This window comes from Danio rerio, chromosome 3 (genome assembly GCF_052040795.2).
Source record: "Danio rerio strain M-AB ecotype USA chromosome 3, GRCz13ab, whole genome shotgun sequence".
NCBI lineage: Eukaryota > Metazoa > Chordata > Actinopteri > Cypriniformes > Danionidae > Danio > Danio rerio.
In genome coordinates, this window is record NC_141023.1 from 33,810,149 (window position 1) to 33,831,343 (window position 21,195).

The 21,195-nt window shown below is 35.6% G+C and overlaps 2 protein-coding genes across 12 annotated transcripts; both read left to right on the forward strand.

Annotated features, from left to right (window-relative positions):
* Positions 1-224: 224 nt before the first annotated feature.
* Positions 225-14,296, forward strand: znf207a (zinc finger protein 207, a). Of its 11 annotated transcripts, none has more exons than XR_015479689.1 (13): positions 225-333; positions 3,133-3,259; positions 3,364-3,502; positions 3,599-3,775; positions 4,788-4,863; positions 4,967-5,037; positions 5,116-5,261; positions 5,789-5,869; positions 8,403-8,621; positions 8,919-9,075; positions 9,664-9,848; positions 10,045-10,129; positions 11,759-14,296. XR_015479689.1 is itself a non-coding variant. In XM_087242420.1 (12 exons), exons 1-11 carry the CDS (start codon positions 293-295, stop codon positions 9,822-9,824), a joined length of 1,395 nt encoding a protein of 464 aa, XP_087098546.1. In that variant the 5' UTR covers positions 225-292; the 3' UTR covers positions 9,825-9,848; positions 10,045-10,377.
* A 162-nt stretch (positions 14,297-14,458) lies between these two features.
* On the forward strand, positions 14,459-19,482 carry LOC147845679 (uncharacterized). The gene is made up of 4 exons (XM_087244776.1): positions 14,459-14,608; positions 15,171-15,506; positions 17,885-17,988; positions 18,081-19,482. Exons 1-4 carry the CDS (start codon positions 14,563-14,565, stop codon positions 18,210-18,212), a joined length of 618 nt encoding a protein of 205 aa, XP_087100902.1. The 5' UTR covers positions 14,459-14,562; the 3' UTR covers positions 18,213-19,482.
* Positions 19,483-21,195: the final 1,713 nt, after the last annotated feature.

Consider the following 21,195-nt stretch of genomic DNA (forward strand, 5'->3'; position numbering starts at 1 on the left):
ACTACAAGTCTCTAAAAAATTCTCATAAACTGTCTTTATTCAGTCAGAATGAGTCTAATAAAAGATAACAATTGAGTTGCAAGAAGACACACACAGATTCTAGTTTGTCGTCAGATCCATAAGCAGTTCGCTCAAGTTGTGGATCTCCTATCCAGTTGGTGGCGGTATTACTTGTAATGAGTAGTCATTGAGTTGAAATCTCACCGTCACTTCCTTCTTACTCCATTTTATTTCGGCTAATGTTTTGATCGGGTCGAGCGTGGTGTTTGCTGCAGACGCTGGTGAATAAATCATGGGGAGAAAAAAGAAGAAGCAGATGAAGCCCTGGTGTTGGTATCCTTCTTTAAAAATATCGCGCAGCTGTTCTTCATTTTTGTATTTGTTTATTGGTACGAATGAGCTCACTTCCTGTTTGCGGCCAACGCATTGTTCGCATGTTTAGCTGATAACAAGGCCGTGTCTTCATACATCATAGACGCTTTCAAATTGGTTTTGTGTTTGAATTCTGAACCCTCTGTAGTGCAAGCGGGCATTTACCCTAGCAAACGACAATAAAATAGTAAAATAAGAGGTTTGGGTTGATCGGAATTGTTATAAAGTACGCTCAACGTGTCATTGTCATCGAAGCGAAGACTTCACTGACTTTAACGTATATGTCACGATAGCTGTTAAGATGACTTACGTTATATGATAATTTGTGTTATTGTTACTTTTTAATGTGTAACGTGTTTACCCCTTTTGCTAGAACAGATTCTTAACCCTGGTGTTATGATATTATATTAATAAAACGTTCAGCAATCTTCGCATGTAAATGATTGAAGCACCCGTGGTGGCAATGCTTACACCTGTGCCGACTCAATAATACAATATACCGTGATAACGAGCATGAATATGATATTGTGATCGTGGAAACTTCACAATACCCTGACTAACTTTGTATAATTAACGTTATAAATTTTAGATTTAATCTATCGATGAAAATTATGTGTACAGTATAGCGTATATTATTTAGGTCATGTAATTTCCTTATCTTTCTTAGTCTATTGTGTAGCTTCAATCTAAAAGTTGTAACTGTTTTGTTCATTGATCTAAAAATGTCCAATAACGAGTCTTTTTTTTTAAACTAACATACTATCTTTTGTAGTGGTTTTTACAGCTGATGTTGGTTAAAGGTGCAGTAGTTAATCAGCCAAAATGCTGAACGGTTTGCATAATATCTTTGAAACACAGTCCCACCCCTGCTGTCCAAAGCCATGTCTCCTGATATCATGAACGAACACCTTAAAAATGACAGTAGACAACCAACTATGTTAAATCATGTCATTCACCAGTTAGAAAACTTCATAGTACTGTATAATACTACAATACAGAACAAAAACTGTATTATATTTAGCACTTTAGCAGTTGTGTAGAAGCAAAACTTGTCATAATGCAATATTTCATGCATGCAAGGAGCTCTGGTCTCACTTTCTTACCTGCTGTCCTAAAGTGACTCCTGTATACTTAGTGGTTGGCTGATGGCATGCAGGAATTACACTTATCACTAAGCCATACTTGGATGCTATTTCAGAGCGAATATTCAGAGTAGCATGGTGAACAATATAGTGAGCGCGTCACAGATTGCCATCGTTCAAAAATGAACCAATGTGAATATAAAACCAACTTTACCTCAGTAAAGCAGGCTAGACAGAATAGCACTGTTTGGTTATGTTTTTTGTTAAACTAAATCAAGATCTACATTAATGATGCTGTTAAACAGGGGTGTCCAAACTCGGTCCAGGAGGGCCAGTGTCCAGAAGAGTTTAGCTCCAACAATTATCAAACACACTTGAACCAGTTAATCAAGTGCTGCGTCCCAAATCGCATACTTATGCACTATTCTACGCCATTTTGTAGTATAAATAGTGTAAGTAGTGTGTTCACACTGAAAACTCTAAAAATAATGAGTGCACTTTAATTACCCGGATGATGCACTCATTCAGCCGCTAAAATGAAGTGTGGAATGATGGACACTTCACGCACTCAACGACCGCAAGTTTGCTTGCGTAGCGGAAGGGGCAGAGCTATCGGACGCACATGTTGAATAACTTTATTTATTTTTGATGGTGAAAGCAAAATTCTCCAACGAGAGTGATTATTGCGCCTCCCGATGGCGAATGCGACAATACTCACGGCAGGTATTATTTGATAAGTCGATCGTTTATTTCACTGATTTGGCAAACGTCATCAGAGAAACGGTTTGAATTTCCGTTTAGTAAAAAAAACATTAGTGTGCCATTTGGGACGCCACTACATACATATACTATCCTGTTGAGTGTGTAAGTGCATAAGTACATAGTGCATAGTGTATAGTGTGCCATTTGGGACGCAGCTAAGGTCTTTCTAGAAACATCCTGGCAGGTGTGTTGAAGCAAGTTGGAGCTAAACTCAGCAGGACACCGGCCCTCCAGGACCGAGTTTGAAAATGCCTGCTGTAAAAGGTCCCTTATGAAAGTGAAAATGGTCAACACTGAACAACACTTCTGTGCATATAGTCCATTCATAAAATAATTAAATCTACATCAGCTCTGCATGACTGAAAAAGTTTTAATACATTACCTGTCTAAAAGAAATACTTCAGCCATGGTGTTGTCCCTCATCCAGCGTCCAAAAAGTAACTCCAGTATTGATCCAGGATTTTTAAAGGTTTTGATTCAGCATTTGTTTTTGCGGTCGCACACTCTCTCTCTCCCTTGTGTGCAAGTGTAAAATACTTATAAATACATTTAGATCATTTACTTTATTCATTGCTATTGGAATGTGTAGAGACTTTTAACCAGCACAACAAAACATGTTTCTGAAGACAATCGCCTACTGCACCTTTAATGCATTAACTAACATTTACTGATGAGACCTAGTTTTAAAGATTTTTCTGTTGTGTATTAAAATCTTTTTGCAATGCCTTAATCAGTTTGAAATTGAATAAATTTGATGGTTTACTCTGAATGATACATATAATAAAACAGTAAACCAAAATTTAATTCTTTGTTATAGCTGTTAAAGTACCTGTTACAAGTGCTTTTTTTGTATAAATTTCTGTCTTTTTTTGGTAAAAACTTGTTCTTGTATATTCGGCTTTAACTGCAAACTCAGGTACTGTAACAGAGATTTTGATGATGAAAAGATTCTCATTCAGCATCAGAAGGCCAAGCATTTTAAGTGTCACATATGTCACAAGAAGTTATACACGGGTCCTGGTCTGGCCATTCATTGTATGCAGGTGTGTAGTTTGAATTTTGCATTTGTAATATATACTCCAATATATAATATCTCTCTAATATGATTTACATTGACCAATTCTCTATTTTGGTTTGTTTAATTAAGGTTCACAAAGAAACTATTGATGGTGTCCCTAATGCGATACCTGGAAGGACTGACATAGAACTGGAGATCTATGGTATGGAGGGTATTCCAGAGAAAGACATGCAGGAGAGGAGACGTGTACTTGAACAAAAAACACATGGTAGCATATTTCATTTTCTTTTTTTGTTTATTTTTTACTGCCAAAGAGAACCCTTTAGTAACAATTGTTTACATTTTTTTTACTTTTTGGCAACAGATCAGAAGCGAAAGCAGAACCAGGATGATTCTGATGAAGATGATGATGATGAAGAGCCTGGACCCTCTTTCCAACAGCCAGCAGCAGCCGTTCAGCCTCAGGCAGCCTACGCCCCTATGACTCAGCCCGGAATGGCCCCTGTCCCAGCACCAGGGATGCCACCTGGAAGCTACTCAGGTGTGCATTTTAATTTCTCAAATAACTCAATTAATGCAGAGTAGTAGAGATGCAGGGATTGCTGATTATCCACAAAGTTGATAGACACACATAGGCTGCATTTACACTACAGATCTTGATGGTCAATTCCGAGTTTGTCTGTATCCGATTTTTATTTTTTGCTGACCCACTTAACATCATCTTTTAAAAGTGGCTCGTATCTGATTGTCTGCATTTTCACAGCACACGACAAAGGTGCAATGACCAGGAAGAAAAGAGCAGGGGGCTTACTGACAGCTGATAATAAAAAGAGCGCTCTTTGCTCCATTCCTGTGTTTAATCTGTTCACAGGGTTTCATTTTTAAAAATTCTTTTACTATAGTTTATAACGGAAAAGTTCTCATTTGGTCATCTTTTTTTAATCTAGATGTTTTTAAACCAGTAGGCATTTTAATGTCATGTCCATTGCGTGATTTATGCACGTGATTTATGCAACAGTTTTACATTAGTTTATATTGGTTATGTGGCGGATATTGTGCGCTCTTGCCCTCTCGTTTACATGCCTAAATATTTGTGCTACATGACAATGTAAAAGTCTTTTTAAGCCTTTGTGTATGAGATTTGAAGTTTGAGACTGCTGTATCTGTTCTGAAATAAGTGTCATACTTTCATTCGCTATGGTTTTTAATGATGCATTACTCGCATTAACAGGTGAAAATCAAATCTACCTGCTTACATTGCAGACACAAGGGCACAGATCTGATTCATATCGGATAAATTTCAACATGAACAAGGCCTGAATCTGATTTGAGTAAATCGGATTTCATGTGATTTAAATTTTTTTTCCTGCTTACACGCACAAGGGCCATAACTGTTCTGTGCCACATGAAAAACATTGGAAGTGTAAATGCAGCCATCTAGCATTATTATTGCTTTCGGGTAATCAATGAACTGTTTATTTAAATAAAAGTTTATCATGGCATTTTGTGGAAATTGACATCTGCATGTTATTTTTAAATGGCTTCTCTTTAAGGAATGCCTCCAATGATGCCTGGTGTTCCTCCAATGATGCCAGGCATGCCCCCTGTCATGCCAGGAATGCCTCCAGGGTAAGCATTGATAGAGTTTGAATGAATTACTCTTTTTTTGTATTAAATCTATGCTGTTGCATTACCAGTTAAGCTTTTCTTTTTTGTAATTTTTATTTAATAGCATGATGCCAATGAGTGGAATGATGCCACCGGCACATGGAATGCCACCAATGATGCCAGGCATGCCACCAGGTATAGTAACCTTCACTTTAATGATCATTTTGAATGTAAGCATTGTATGTACTTTATTGTTTTGCTTGTTCTGCTCAGGTATACCTCCTCCTATGGGCCACCACCCTGGCATACCCCACATGGCTCAGGCTCCTCCTGCTGCTGCCCGGCCAGCTGTACCTGCCACCACAGTATCCACACCACAGACAAGTGTTTCCAAGCCACTGTTTCCCAGTGCAGGACAGGTATGTTTTCCCATTTTTTTTTTTTTATTATCTGAAATGTACTATGAATTCTATTTACAAGTAGCATGTAGTTAAACATCAAGCAAACAAAACATACACATTTAACTTGGTGCTGTTTCTCACATGCCACTAGTTTCACTTTAAATAAATTTGCTTAGGCTTGTTCTTTATCAATAATACAAATAAGAATTGTTTCTACTGAATACCATAATGATTTGTTTGTTTGTTTTTGTCCTTTTTTGTTTTAAATACTGTTGAGTGTATTTAAAAATCATGTTTCTGATGCATATATGAAATATTTTTTTTGTCACTTTAAAAGGACTATTTATTCTTTAAGTTGGACCAGTGAAAACACTGATAGATCAGACAAAACAAAAAAACAATCATTTAAAGTTCTCAATTTATACAAGAGCTTGTAGCATGAGAGTGTGGTTTTGAATTATACGTGTTGATGATAGTGAGGTGAGCGTTAGTCATGTCTAGAATCAAACAGGGTCTTTATTGTGTGCTCTCTCTCCATGCTGCAGATGGGGACTCGAGCTCCAAGCACAAGCTCAGCCTCCTCCAGTCTGGACACCTTGTCAGCATCCTCTAAACCGCTGTCCCAAGTATGCAGTAGCTTGCTGACTCGGTGAAAGAGCTGCTTTATAAAACTATTGATGGCATGTAACAGCAGACAGACCTCAGACTTCCTCCTTGAATAATTGATTCTAGAGGACATCTGAAGTGCTTCGGAATAGACAAATAAGTTTTATAGAGGCTGAAAAATGATAGACTCATTTTTCCATTTTGCTGATTTTGTGTTATGTAAAATAGCTTAAGTGTGTGTGTGTGTGAATACAGTGGCCCCAAAATTATTTCAACACTTTAGAGGGAGAAAATAATGTGCATTTATATGGTGCATTTGTCATGTATGGTTATATATCCAAAGTGCTTTACAATCATAAGTGGGGATCTCTTCACATCACCACCAGTGTGCAGCATCCACTTGATCCCGATTCAAATTTTATAACCAGAAAGGGTACAATACTTTATTTTGATCAACAAAATGTTTTATACTTTAAGCAATAAGCTGAATCAATAAGCTTTCTATTGATTTATAATTTGTTAGGATAGGCTATTGTCTGGTCAAGATAACTTTTTGAAATCTGGAATTTAAGGAAGTTACTTATATTGACATGTGCCAGTATAAGATTCTGATAGTATGATAACCTTAGATTAAAAACATCATGGTTTCACAGTATTGTGATTACTGCTCTAAAATATAATCTTTTAAATGTCAGAGTATAAAACAAACCTTTTTCCTCTTTGAACACAATATATATTTTAATTTGAGAGGTCAAATATTTTGGAGCAGTAAACATGTCTGGATAAATAATTAAAATGAATGATTGACTACTGCTGTCTTCATTAGTTTCAAAAACACTGATTTCATTACAATTTAAAACAAATGTAACTTTTCTGCTGGAGATGCTGTTCTCCTAAAAAAAAATTGTACATAAAGTCTAGGAATGGTAAAGCACAAAATGTTGGTGGTTTTAAAACCTTGACTTTTCCAAAGCTCCAAATCTCCTCATGCCTGGTCACTTATAATGTTGTCTATTTTGACAACAATGCACATTACTAATCAAATTTATTTTGATGTTTACAGTTAGAAATATGCAAAATATCATCATGGAACATAGAGCTGCACGATTCTGGCTAAAATGAGAATTGTGATTTTTTTTTTTTTTTTTTTTTGCTTAAGATAAAGATCACAAATTTCTCACGATTCTGTGGATGTAAAATAAAGGTTAATACAAGTGGGCTATTATTATTATTATTTCTTAATAATACGGTAAAAAATATAATCATATTATGTGTACGTCTACTGTTGGTTACAATGCTAAATTTTGTATAGTCTTGTAATGGTGGACTTGTCTTGAACAGACATTAATTTGGTCCTGGTCATTAATGCACAGTAAAGTGATGACATCAGAATACAACTATTCGTAATTCTGATGTCGAATTATTATAATTGAGAGATATGCCTGCAATCTGTCATTGACAACATTATTAGACCAATTGTTTTTTCTACTGGTAAAAATTTTGTTATTTGTTAAAGACATTTTGTTATTATATTCAACATTATATAGGCAAGAGTAGTTATACTGACACTGTTAAACATTTATTCTCATGGTCAGCACTTTGTTCGCTAAGAAAAAAAAAACATATCAAATGCTTGTCGCAATCATAACTCTTTAATGTGATATGATTATTTAAATGATGTACTCACTTTCGGTTTAATTTTCACTAAGTGCGTTTCATACTTCCCGCGCGGCTCAAAATGATCGCTTGGTGCAACAAACTGAATATTATTTACAACTCTATTACCTGTTATTCACAGCCAGGTTCTGTTCACTAAAGTAGACTTCATTCACAGGCGCGCACCAGTCCGCCCGCCCTCTCTGTGGTAACAGGTCATGGTCAGCACACGTCATGTGGGATTTTGCGGTCGCGAATACATCATTACATGAAGACAGAAATGGCATTTTTGGGTGAATTATACCTTATGAATACAGTATGTGACTCTTTCAACGCCATTGGTGTCCACGTTGCTAAACACTGTATATAAAACTATGTGAGGCCTTGTGCGACTGCTTTTGCGTCTCTCCTGAACTTAAAAATATGATTGGCAGAATCGTAGAAATGCTGGATTAAGATCGTCCAGGGTGTCGAATCGATATCTCATTATTTTATCGTGCAGCTCTAATGGAACATATTTACTTCATATTCTACTGATTTTTGGAATCAGTAAATTGGTGATTTTGACCCATAATATGTATTTAAGATCATTTCTAAAAGGAAGCCATGCTGCAAAGACATTTTTTTTTTTAAATGAAAGCTAGATGACAGAACCTACATAATATGCACAATTCTTTTACATAATTCTAATATCAGTCAATAACTGATCTGATGCTTATTAAATCTTTGCTTAATTTTTAGACCGTTATTACAACGTTTTTTTCTTAAAAAATGTGTGTACTTTTTGGGGCCACTGCATTTATTTATTTTTGTTTGGCATCTGTTAACTGTAGTGCCTAAATGCAGCGTTGTGTTAAATCAGTAAATGTATCTAATCTTGTCCTGGTCTCTCTGCAGGTCCAGCCAGCTGTTTCTGGTGTAGCAGCGAGCTCCCCTGCACCCTCTGCTGCTCCTAAACCTACATTCCCAGCCTACACCCAGTCCTCCGCCACTGCTGCGCCCAGCACCAGTAACACTGTGACCAAACCCGGCACCCCAGTCACAAGTAAACCTGCAACCCTCACCACCAATAGTGCAACCAGTAAGTTGATCCACCCCGATGAAGATATATCACTGGTAAGTGAACCTAAATTTTTAAGCTTTGCAGAAATAACTGATCATCTTTGGAACAATCTATTGCTTGTGTTTGATAAAACCTGTTTCAGTATTCTAGACCGCTCCAAACTTGACATAGCTTGTTGAGTGGAACATGCATTTATGAAATTTGAGTGTTTTTGTCCATATAGTGGAAGTCAGCAAATTGCTCAAGTGTTGTTTTTAGCTCTCGCTTTGTCGTCTTTAGTATTACACAGAATATAGGAAGCAAAAAAGTTCATATTCATGTCCTAATGTTCTTTGTTACGTATGTTACAGGAGGAGTTGAGAGCGCAGCTGCCTCGCTACCAGTTTAAAATCCCCAGTGCAGGACAGGTCCATGTTAGTTCACCACCAGTTGCACCAGGAGGTGGTGTGTTGCCCCCTCAGCAGGGCATTCCTGCACAGCAGCCAGGTGTTAGGCATCCCATACAAGGTGGGGTGTATCTAACTGCTCAAACTCGAATCAAATGTCTTGTTACTGATTCCAAAACTGCGATCATTCTTAATATTATTTTCTATAATTTAATGCAAAAAGATTTTAAGAATTTAGAAAATTAAGTTTACAAATGCCGGTAAGCAAACAGGAGACATCAATAACTAAATACAGCACATCACTTGAATTGGATGGCATGTTTCATTAGTAAACTAAATAGGTCATTGTTGTATTATTACAGTAATGTCATGTTTCGGTTGTGCATTTGTTGTCAATCCCTCTGTTCATATATGTGCAAGTGACAATTTGTGGTTAACCAATAGCATTCACCAAAAAGACTAGTTCAACATTTTTTTTGTATTGTACTGTAATACTAGGTACCCGTAGGAAAGGGTCCTAAAAAGTGTTATGATACAGTGCTAAAGAAAGTGGAAATGAATACATGCTGTACTTTGCTGCCATTACAAAGCTCATCCTTTCCAAATGTTGATATGTGCAAGTGTGGAATCATAATGCAGCAACTGCAAAAGTTCTTTTTGTTTTTGAATGTCTGCTTTAAATGCAACTTATCAATTTCTTCTCATGCAGGTCCATACGGTGCTCCACCGCAGGCAGTGCCTGGGTATGTCCCGGGTGGGATGCCACCATATGGCCAAGCTCCACCAATGGTTCCTCCCTACCAGGCTGCTCCCCCTCGGCCAGCCATTGGCATGAGGCCTCCTGTAATGTCTCCCGGAGGCCGCTATTGAAGCGTCACCGCTGGTCTTCATTAGGTTTGCCGATTCAAGCATTTTACCATCTAGTGGCGTGCTTTACTATCCAGATCAGTAACCGTAACCCTCCTTGTTGCAATGAGGAATCAAACTGTGTAACGCATGGGACATTCTGATTTTACCCAGTCTTTTATTTTTAGATCTACCCTTTGTTGCAGATCATACAGTTTGGCTTTTTTTCCCATGTTTTGTTTAGGTTTTTAGAAGTGAAGTGTAGTAAATATGGTTCGTATTAATTTGAAGCGGCTGGAGTTTCGTACAGCACCTTTATCAAGATCAAGGCAAGTCACTGTAAATATACTACTGTACTAAAAGTGTGAAGCCTTCGCAGCACCCATAGGTGCTGTTGGGCGTCCTGTCCCCAGCTTTGCTTGGTGAGGGCTTCAGATAGCTGTCACTGTTGACTTTATTTTTCTATGTCTGCTTGTCTACATTTACAGTGTTCCCTCTGTAGGGCCAATAACAAGGACTCCTGTGAATGATATCTGTATTGTTCCACTTTGAATTGTAATAAACGATTGAAATCTAACGGCTGTTTTTTCATGAGCAAGTAAAGGCCAGTCCCTCAAGGTTTGTACTACAGTTGATACACATGATGGCTGTTATTTGTATGAAGATGGTGTGTTGGAATGTGTTGATGGATGTGATGAGAGTTGAAGCGATTGCTTCTACCTATTATGTTCCTACCAGTTTTTTCATATTGAAGTTTAAGGGGTCAAATAATGAGGAATCAAACTCGCTTCTTTTGAGAAAAACTTTGTGCCGTTTTAATATAACTTTTTAGAACTCAAAAACAGTCCTAAATACACAGTCTATTGTACCCAAACAAAACGCAAACTAAAACTATAACTTTGACCAAAGTTCATCTAGTCAAATGTCACAATTTGAGCAGCACAGATGATCAGCATTCAAATAGAAATGTTTAAAATGCTGCAACAAAGTAATTCAGAAAAATCAAAAATCTAATTGTGACTGTTTTGGTGAAATGAAAAAGAAGAAATAAGACCCCTTTCATTTCTTTATGCAAGAACATGTATGGTTCACTTATAGAAACCAAGATAAACAACCTTTCAGTTAGCGGTCTTCCTAAGAATGGAAAGACTCCAGTAACCCTTATGATCCACAGAATTGTTTATATGCAGACCAAAGGCCTGTTCACACCAATGACTATTACGCTTAAGACATCAATCATGTAGCTAAGTTTACATTACAGCTATACGCATAATGGCACGTAGTAACAATGTTGTGCATCGGTGTAATGCCAAGTTGCCATTATCATTATACTTAATCCTGGTGTGAATTGGCCTTTAAAGCTCTTGGTTCACTCAAAAATGAAAATGTATTTACTTCCCCTTCACTTGTTCCAAAGCTGTTTGAGTTTCTTCTGTTGAACACTCAAAGATGTTTTGCAGAAAACGTGTAACCATTGACTTTGATAGTATTCATTTGAGTTTCATGGAAGTCGTTGTTTACAAGTTTCCAGCTTTTTTCAAAATATATTTTGCATTCAACAAAAGAAAGAAACTCATAAAGGTTTGTAACTACTGAATGGAAAGTTGTAAATACATTTTCATTTTTGGGGAAACTATCCTTTTTAAAGGGCTAGTTCACTCAAAAATGAAAATGTACTTGGTTCACTGACACTCAGGTGGTCTTTTTATTCCTGTTGAACACAAGATATTTTGATGAATGCTAGAAATTGGTTGCTACTGATGTCCAGAGTAAGAACATCAAATACTGTGGAAGTCAGCAGCTGCAAGATTTCAACTTTCTTCGAAATGTCTTCCATTAGGAGTTTTTTTTGAGTGAACGATCCCTTTAATAGTGTGGTTTTCAGGAAGAGACAGGTTAGGTGACTGTAGTTCCCTGTGGTTGTTGTCCTAAACTGAGGATTTTTCTTCTCCTTGTAGCGATGCCATGGGACTGGCTGAGGCAGAGTCTCAGTGTTGTCCTGCCCAGGCTGAGGCAAGTCTCGTATTTTCTCTCTTTACTTTCTGTATTCAGGGGGCTTCACAGCCATTTGGCTGTTGGATATTAATGTCCCCAAACTTGGAGCAAGTTTGGCGATGCCCTCGGTTTTATTAATATTAAGGGAAGTCTTTTTGACTAACTCTTAGTTTTAGCTGTGACTATTGTATCTAACGTGCTTCAAAAGTTTGGGGTCAGTAAGATTTTTTTTTAAATTCGTAATCACATTAAATTTATGAAAAGGGAGTGAAAATACCTTAACACTACAAAAGATTTCTATTTCAAAGTATTGCTACTTTTTAAAAAATTTCTGTGGTTATGGTTTTCACAAAAGTCTGTAAAACTATACTTAACATTGATAAATGTAGGACGATTTAGCCAAAAATGAAAATCTGCTAATTTTCCATCAGGCCATTAAAAATCTAGAAGATCTTTTTATTCTCACATAGAACATTACATACAATTTTTTTAACTTAATGATTTGAGTCTTCTGCACTTTAGGAGTCAAAAGCAAATTAAAAAAATGACAAGTTTTTATTTAACTCAATTGGTTTCAAACAATACACAAGATATTTTGAAGAAAATGGAAAGCCTGTAAATACTGACAGATCACAGGTTTTTGGCATTCTTCAAAATATCTGTTGTATACAACATAAATAGGAAACCACTGTTTAAAACAAGTTAAATGGTGAGTAAATGACATTAATTTTTGGGTGAACAAACACAAATCAGCATATTAGAGTAATTCCTAAAGGATGAGATGAAGATGAGTAATGATGCTCACAAATTACCAATTCATAAAACTAAGCTTTGCGTCAAAAAAATAAGATAAAGCATTCAAACTAAAACTTATTTTTGTCAAATGGTAATATTTAACAATATTACTTTAGATCTATTTTGTTAATCCCATAAATGCAACCACAGTCGGCACAGCAAAACCCTCCGAGTAAAATGTACCCAGTTTGATACTATTTGGCCCCTTTTTAAATGGAGTTAAAGTTACTCAAGTGAATGAGACACTTAAGGATAAATTAGGTGATGATTGAGCACTGATGATGAATATTTGCTGTTGATAAACTGACTTCAGTCACAGCCTTTGATGAAATCAGCTGAAATACAATACATTGAATCTCAAAATCTCAGCAGAGGATCATTAAGCAACTCCACAAACCGCAGCTTTACTTGATACCAACCTGTTTGGCCTTATTTTAAGAGAGATCATATACTCTCTGAACTGAGTAAATTTTACTCTGAGGATTTTGCTGTGAAATTTCTTAAAGAGCCATTAAAAAGCTTACTAACCCAACACTTTTGAACAGTAATGTATGTTAAAGCAAATGTTATTTTGCACCACATCTGTCAGCATGCTGTCGATTACCACAGTTGATGATTTTGACCTCTCTCAGTTTGTCAGAAACACCAGGAGCTGAATATATACAGTAATTACCATTCGCATGAAACGCAACATAATTAGCAGTCATGCTAATTATTTTGTCTTAGTAAATGCTAATGAAATTTGGTCTCTATCAGAGGCCAGTCTTATCAAAGGTATCTTAACCTCTCCGCAAAAAACTGCAGACAGTCGTCCCCCAAGCTTTTTATATTGTTCCCCTCATTCCCAATTAATCAAGACGCCACAGATTCGGTCCATGAGCATTGTTTAAACCCAGAACATTCATTTAAATCCTTGTGGTAAGCTATAGTGTGCTTTTTGATCAAATGTTGTGGTGTTATGAGCCTATAGTGTTTGTGCGCAGTGGCTCACCTGTGTGATTTAACTGATTCACAAGCTTTTCCGCTGGTTTTTGAAAAAGGTTAGCTCACGTTTGACAACAACAATAATAATAATAATAATGTGTATTATGGATCTTTCTCCACATTTTGTTTTAATATTAATTTGCAGAACTGCCCCGAGGATTGATTTAGCATCTAGCCAACCATATGAATCAGGTAGTTTGGTGTTTTGTAAAGTACTGTCTGTGAGTTGTTTGTGTGTTTTTTTTTTTATTTAATTTTTTTTTTTTTAATCTGTCCGGTTACCATTGATTCTTGTTTAAGGAAAATGTAACCCAGGATCCACTTTACAGGTTAAACTGAGTAAGTACAATTATTGTGGATTTGTAAATCTCGCTGTTGTACACTCTTAAAAATAATGCTTCCAAAAGATATTTTTAAAAAGTGGTGCTGTAGAATTAACCGTAGGTGATTTTTGGTTCCAAAATTAACCTTTCAGTTACTACTATTACGATTGTGTGATGGACACTTAATCGATCTTCTGTGAATAGAAAGGTCATGTGGATGCTAAAGGTTTTTTATGGAACCAGCAGTGTCAGTAAAAGAAACCTTACTTTTAAGAGTGTAGAGCTTCAGTAATTATTCTTTTTACTTGCAAGGTAGTATCTGTATCTTCTTTTCAATATTTGACTGATTCTTTTCCCATTGTCCTGTTCTATAGTAATAAAAGCTGAGATGAAACTGAATGAATTGTGTATGTCTTTTTTATATAAATTTGTGTGTAATATATAGATATATTATTTAGACCTAGATAAAAAATTGTAAAGACAAAAAAATTTAATTCTAGAATATATATATGTACTGCACAGGATTTTGTCACAACAAAACTAAAACGCACCGGAAATTAAGCAGACTTTCGTTGTCTGTGTTTGGGTGGAGCACTGCTGAAAAGAGACTGTAGAGGTGATCCTCGGAAGTTGCCTATTTTTTAACGACGTTCAATAAGCGCATCATGCGAGTCTGCTACTTACTCTGGATATTTTTGGCAGAAACATTAGGTATGTTACCAGTGGATACACAAATGTTATTGCTATTAAAATATTATTTAGCGTTAATTCAATGGGATTTTCATGGATATTATTTAGTTTCACATGACTAAATTATAGACATTATAGAGTCTGATGTGTGACAGTAGTTGAAAAAAAGTCTAGCACTTTGGTTTTTGGAGATTAGTTTGTATAATTTGCACAGGTGCCATCATTTAAGAAATCGTCAAAGTGAAATATTTTTATTCTGAGGATTTAAATTTACTTTTATTATAGCTGTTATATTCTCAGTACCAGCGAGTGAGCTTAAGGTTGATAAAAATCATAATTTTGTACTCTCTCAAAGATAAATAATAGTTTAGGGATGCAGACAAAATCGGTCTTTAAAATTAAAAAGTCTTTAAAAACACACACAATGCCACTGTATGTCATTTTTTCCGCACGCTGTAAATGCTGTGGGGTTTTAACTCGTGTAGGGTCGAATATACAAGGATCTCTTAATAAATAAAAAATGTATCCATATTGCTTGAATGAATTTCTTTTTAATGTTTTTTTTTTTATGATGACTTTATAGCGTATCAACATTTCCGCTACATCCAAAGGCTTGAGGGTGAATCTGTGGATATGGTTTGTGGTGCACAAGCAAGTGCAGCATTCCCACTAAATCTGTATTTACGACGAAGCTCTGCTCATTCAGAAAGTGTGTTGAACATCTCTGTAGATGGAAGTGCAAGAGCAGAAGCACGAACTGAGGGACGCATCAAGATTTCTGGACAGTTACACACAGTTACTGTGACCCTTTCTCATTTAAAACACACAGACACAGGACTCTATACCTGTGATTTCTCTGGAAACTTATCACACCAGCCTTCAACGAACACAGTTTTCTTTCTGCATGTGCACACATCAGGTGAGTATTTATTTGATATATCTACCTGCCATCAGACAGTCGCCCGTGCTCTGCAAAACGCCTTTTCCGGTCTTAAAAAGTTTGTCCCGACCGGGTTTCTAAATCTCCTTAGATGTCCGGGATTCAACTTTTGCTTTTGCTTTCTAAATCTTATATGTTTTTGCATTCCTCTTTTATTAAACCCTACTTTCCGCTTGCTTCACTGCTGACAGCGCGCACAGCCGAGAGGCGAGAGAAAAACGAGATTCAGAAAAACGTTGCTGTATACTCAGAGTACACCATTAGTAATGATTATTCAACACATTTGCCTTATTTAAACAATCTACATGTTTTAATCGACTGCGATGTTGTTTTTATTCATTTTCGTTTATTTCCAATTTGCTGATTGTTTTATTAGTTTGATGATGACGACAGTATATCTTAAAGGCTATTTTACATATGTAAATGCTTTGGCATTCAAGTTTGCTTTAAACTTGAAAAAGAGAGAAGCAGATTTGACCTGTCAGTGTGTACACATGACTATTGAATAGCACAAAAGAAGGTAAATATATTTCTTTTTGTTATTTCAAGTGTTTTTTTTTTTTTTTACTTTAATGGTAATTTTATTATGACACTGTTATACACTGTTTCCTTTCAATGGGTTAAATTAGTAAAAATGTAATTTAGTTTCACATATAGTGAACTATTTCTGTGATGTGGATAAATGGTGTTTTAATTTGGCTATACTTCAAGAATATTTCAAACCTGTGTGAATAACACGCTCGTTTGTGGATGTTTAATAATATTGGGCAGATACAAAAAAAGTGTAAAAGGATGATAGTTTTTGCATTGCTTTTTCCCGGACTTCTTGCTGTGAGGCAACAGTGCTAATGTTTGTGCCACCAGAAGGGAAACACTTTTTTTTTTTTTTTTTTTTTTACAAAAAAAAAAAAACAGTCTTCATGTTAAAAACCAGTAATGAACATATTAAAGTATTTTAACAATATTAGTTTGTTTCAAAAAACGTAATGTAACAATTTATTTTTACAAAATAGTGTGAATGTCTTTTTCAATAATAGTAGTGTAACTAAAACTTACTAACATCAACCTAGATCAGACACAAAAACTCTTACACTGCCTCATAGTACTGAATAACATTGACAGCTACACAGGAAATATGTTTACCTGAAAGGACTTTGTCATTTTTAAATGATGCAGATTTTTGTGCTTTTGATTTATTTCTCTAAAATGAGGATAAAAAAATTACACAAATCTTTAGAAAACATCCTAAAATGTACTATATATATATATATATATATATATATATATATATATATATATATATATATATATATATATATATGGTTAATATTTTTATAGTTAAAATGAACTCCACATTTTTCCTTGAGCACGTCACCTAGTGTGTGTTGAGGTCTCATTTAGTTTGTTTTCCAATTATGTAAAACAAACGGCAACTATCTTTTCATTTTATTGGCTAAAGGAGATGTCATGTAAAATTACAAAGATTTAATTTTATTGGTTAACTATCATTAGTGTGTTTAAAAATGGAATTTTCTTAGTGTTATTTATAAATGACCATGCCCTAGAGAAGGTTAAACCAATAAAGTCAAATTTCTTCATTTATATCTTGCAACTGTGACTTTTTTGACAGTTAAATAATAATAATAATAATAATAATAATAATAATAATAATTCCTTACATTTATATATCGCTTTTCTGGACACTCAAAGTGCATTACACATTGGGGGAATCTCCTCATCCACCACCAGTGTGCAGCATGTACCTGGATGACGCAATGGCAGCCATATTGTGCCAGACCGCACACCAGCTGATTGATGGAGAGGAGACAGAGCGATGAAGCCAAATATGATTGGGATGGTTAAGAGGCCATGATGGACAGAGGCCAGTGGGAAAAATTGGCCAGGATGCTAAACCCCTCCTCTTTTTCGAAGGACATCCTGGGATTTTTAACGATTACAGAGAACTTAACGTCTCATCCAAAAGACAGTGCTCAATGAGCAGTAGAGTCCCCTTCACTATACTGGGGCATTTGGACCCACACAGACCGCAGGTTGAGCGCCCCCTGCTGGCCTCGTTAACACCACTTTCAGCAGCAACCTAGTTTTCCCATGTGGTCTCCCATACAGGTTTTTTTTTATTTATTTATTTATTTATTTTTAGATTAGATTCAACTTTATTGTCATTACACGTACAAATACAAGGCAACGAAATGCAGTTTAGGTCTAGGCGCAGCCCTGCTTAGCTTCAGTGTAATGAACGGTCAAACAAAAAGAGCCAAAAAAAAAATTTATTGCAGTTACACAATATGATAAAGTATGGAAGAAAGCATCTGACCACACATTGTTGTCTGCCTCAGGTGAGTCGTGCTCCTGTAGAAGGTTTTCTCTCCTCATCTACACTCTTTCAGCAGGAGTGTGTCTTATTGTGCTCGCAGTCGCCGCTGTCATCGTGATGCACTATGTAAGTTTCCTAACACACTAGATACAAATGGTTACATGCAACTGAGTGTCATTCAAATGTTCAAATACTTCACTTTTAAAAACTCTTTTCAGAAAAAACCATATGCTCAAACAGCGCCTCCAATTTATGAAGACATGTCAAGTGTGCAAGGAAAAGGATGCAGTGCAAACAGTCAACAGGGGCCTCATTTATATATAATTACAGATCGTCCTAAATGTGTTTGAAAAGGGTCCTCCTGTGTTTTTATGGCAGTGGTTCTCAAAGTGGGGGTCGGGACCCCTTGAGGGGTCGCGGAACAGTGAAGGGGGGTCGCCTGGTGATTTCCAAAAATCTACTCATTATTATTAGACCATAAGAATTACCATATTTTATCCATAACCAACTGAAGAGAAAAATTTTATAGTCGTTTATAGTTACCATAGTAGCTTATTTACTTGTTCTATTGGATTGAGACCCCAGGGGTAAATACATTATATTAAAGACACAGCAATAGCGTCAGATGCAGCAGATTGATTTTATAACACCAGGTTAAACTTTCTGGCCCATTTAAAGCACTGAAATACATTAAAAAAAATAAACGAAGAATAGACTTTGGTCTATTGGTGTGTGTGTGCGCGCCATTTCGGGAACCCCTGTTTTATGGTAATATTAGGGGGGCAAAACAGCAGCGTGGGATGTAAACTCGGAAATGCAAAAAAAAAAAAGGATTTTTTTTTTTTTAAAGGTCGGTAGAAAAAATGTTAACTGCATCTGTTAGATTTCAAGATGGCCACCATAAGCTTGCATTATGATAAAGTTTCAATTCTGAAGAAAAATTCAGGTCAACAAAAAATAATTAGAATACTGAGGAAAAAAATGTCCAAGAGGCCAGAACCAGCCTGATCATACAAGGAAACATAAGTATTTTACGTTTTGTGAGTTTAGTGGCTAATTCGTATGAGTTCAGTCGTACGAAAATGTACGATTTTAAGAAGGAGGCGTGGCACCTAACCCCACCCCTAACCCCAACTGTCATTGGGTGATGAGCACATCGTACTAAATTGTACGAATGAAATCGTACAAATTTAAACGAATTAGCCACTAAATCAAAAAGTTAAGAATTGCAGTGAGATTGCATTGCCAGAACCACATAAAGAAAAGAAATTGACTTTAAAAAATATGAACTTGAATTAGTCATCCTAAACATGTTGAAAGGGAATGTTAGTCATACTGGAATAGTTGGCCACCATGGTGACCCCTGATAAATAAGGGACTAAGCCAAAGAAATTATTAATGAATGAATAAGAAATGAATTAATGAATGATTTGTAGTGTATAGTGTGTATGTTTGGGCAAAGAGCATAGAATCACCAAGAGGTAACACTCTGCTGCTATTTGGGAAACAGCCACTAGATGCCGCTGATGTCACGCAACGGCCATTTTGGAATAAAAATTCCAATAGAACAACACAGATAACTAACATTACACAGAATGAATAATATTGAGTTAAAGGAGTAAAAAAAAAAATAAAAAATAATATATATATATATATATATATATATATATATATATATATATATATATATATATATATATATATATATATATCTATATCGCACTGGTGGGGGCACTAAGGCACTCGGCCTGCGGCCTCGTGGCAACGCACGTCTCCCACCAGTGCCGATATACAGCCATTTCGCACTGCTACGAGTGTGATATTGCGTTTTTATATATATATATATATATATATATATATATATATATATATATATATATATATATATATGAATTTATGTCAGAATTCAATCATTCTGGAGAAAGTTCCTTTTTACATGAGCTTTATTAGTCTTTCTTTAACAGACAACGCCGGAAAAAAAATACTATATACTATTATAACGTAATACTACAACAAAAAGTGTATTCAGTCTGTTAATAACATCATGAAAGTTATGTTAATTTAATTTAACATGCGAGTATTAATTTATATTAAGCCAGTGCATAAACTATTACATTAAATTAATTTAAAGTAATCTCACCTAAAAGTGACAGTTCCAGGAAAATAGATATAGTTAAAATATAAACATTGAGCCTGTAAAAAAAACTATTTAAAGTGCTGATGACTGTAATAGTAAGTGTTGTATTGGCGTCTTTCCAGTTCTATTTCAACTTTAATGCGCTTTTAAAATAAAACAAAACAAAACAAAGCAATGGAACGTTCTATTGAGCCTCTTGGTGATTCTAAGCTCTTTGGTTTAGGTATGAAGAAGTCTCAAAGTGAATGTTTTTGTTCATTTTACTGCGTCTCTGCCTTGTAAACAACCCTTAATTAATACAATATCATCCTTAATTAATAGCTTATATAAGAGTGTCAGTCATCATCTGTATGCAGTGGCTTTAGTAAGAACTTTAGTAAGGCCAAAGTTGGAGGTAGCGACCTTTTTATCTGTTTTGAAAGCAGCCAAAACTCGGCATAGCTCACTGTTTTTTCCTCTAAGGTTAAACATATTTTGATATGCTCATTTATTTAATTATATACAGTTTTATAAAGTTTTAGCACATTTTTCAAGCAGACAGTGTTTATGAATATGAACATTCCCATGGTTCAAGCATAGACTGCCTGCTTTATAAATGAGGCCCAAGATCTGTCCGTCAAAATCTGAAACACGGCTCCCAGCTGGACAAAGAGCAACTCCAATAAGGAGTCTGTCCTGGAGAATCTCTCTGTATTTGCCTAAAGCACAAATTAAGAGTCATGGAACGCTGCTCATGTTATTGTGAAATTCTGATTTATTTACAGTTTTGCAATGTAATTAAAAGGATATGCTTCCAGGACCTCTGTAATTTTGAAATAATGTCAGATTGAAGTAATTTATTCACGCATACAATTGTTTCTGTGTGTCTGTGTGTGATTCATACATCTGTCTATCTATATTTTGTGTTATGCTCACAATATGCTGATTTTGTTCCCAAGAAATGCCTTGTTTTATGGGCCATGTTTAGTAATTATGATGCATGCGGTTAAAAAAAACTGTAACAAAAAAAAAAATAAAAATAAAAAAACATCAGTAATCTGTTGAACCTGCTATTAGCAGTAGTGACATTTGTGGATTGCAAAAATTGTACTTGTGGATGAATTTGTGATCGTTTTTTTTTTTTGTTTCTATTGCACATGTATCCACAAGTAAATTGTTGGGTATGTTTATCCACAAATAAGCAAACTCAATGGTTT

Coding starts and splice junctions, on each gene's coding strand:
- znf207a (XM_087242419.1), top strand. CDS start 293: ATGGGGAGAAAAAAGAAGAAGCAGATGAAGCCCTGGTGTTG. Junction 334..3,132: donor CAGATGAAGCCCTGGTGTTG/GTATCCTTCTTT, acceptor CTGCAAACTCAG/GTACTGTAACAGAGATTTTG. Junction 5,262..5,788: donor TGTTTCCCAGTGCAGGACAG/GTATGTTTTCCC, acceptor TCCATGCTGCAG/ATGGGGACTCGAGCTCCAAG.
- LOC147845679 (XM_087244776.1), top strand. CDS start 14,563: ATGCGAGTCTGCTACTTACTCTGGATATTTTTGGCAGAAACATTAG. Junction 14,609..15,170: donor ATTTTTGGCAGAAACATTAG/GTATGTTACCAG, acceptor ATGACTTTATAG/CGTATCAACATTTCCGCTAC. Junction 15,507..17,884: donor TCTGCATGTGCACACATCAG/GTGAGTATTTAT, acceptor TGTCTGCCTCAG/GTGAGTCGTGCTCCTGTAGA.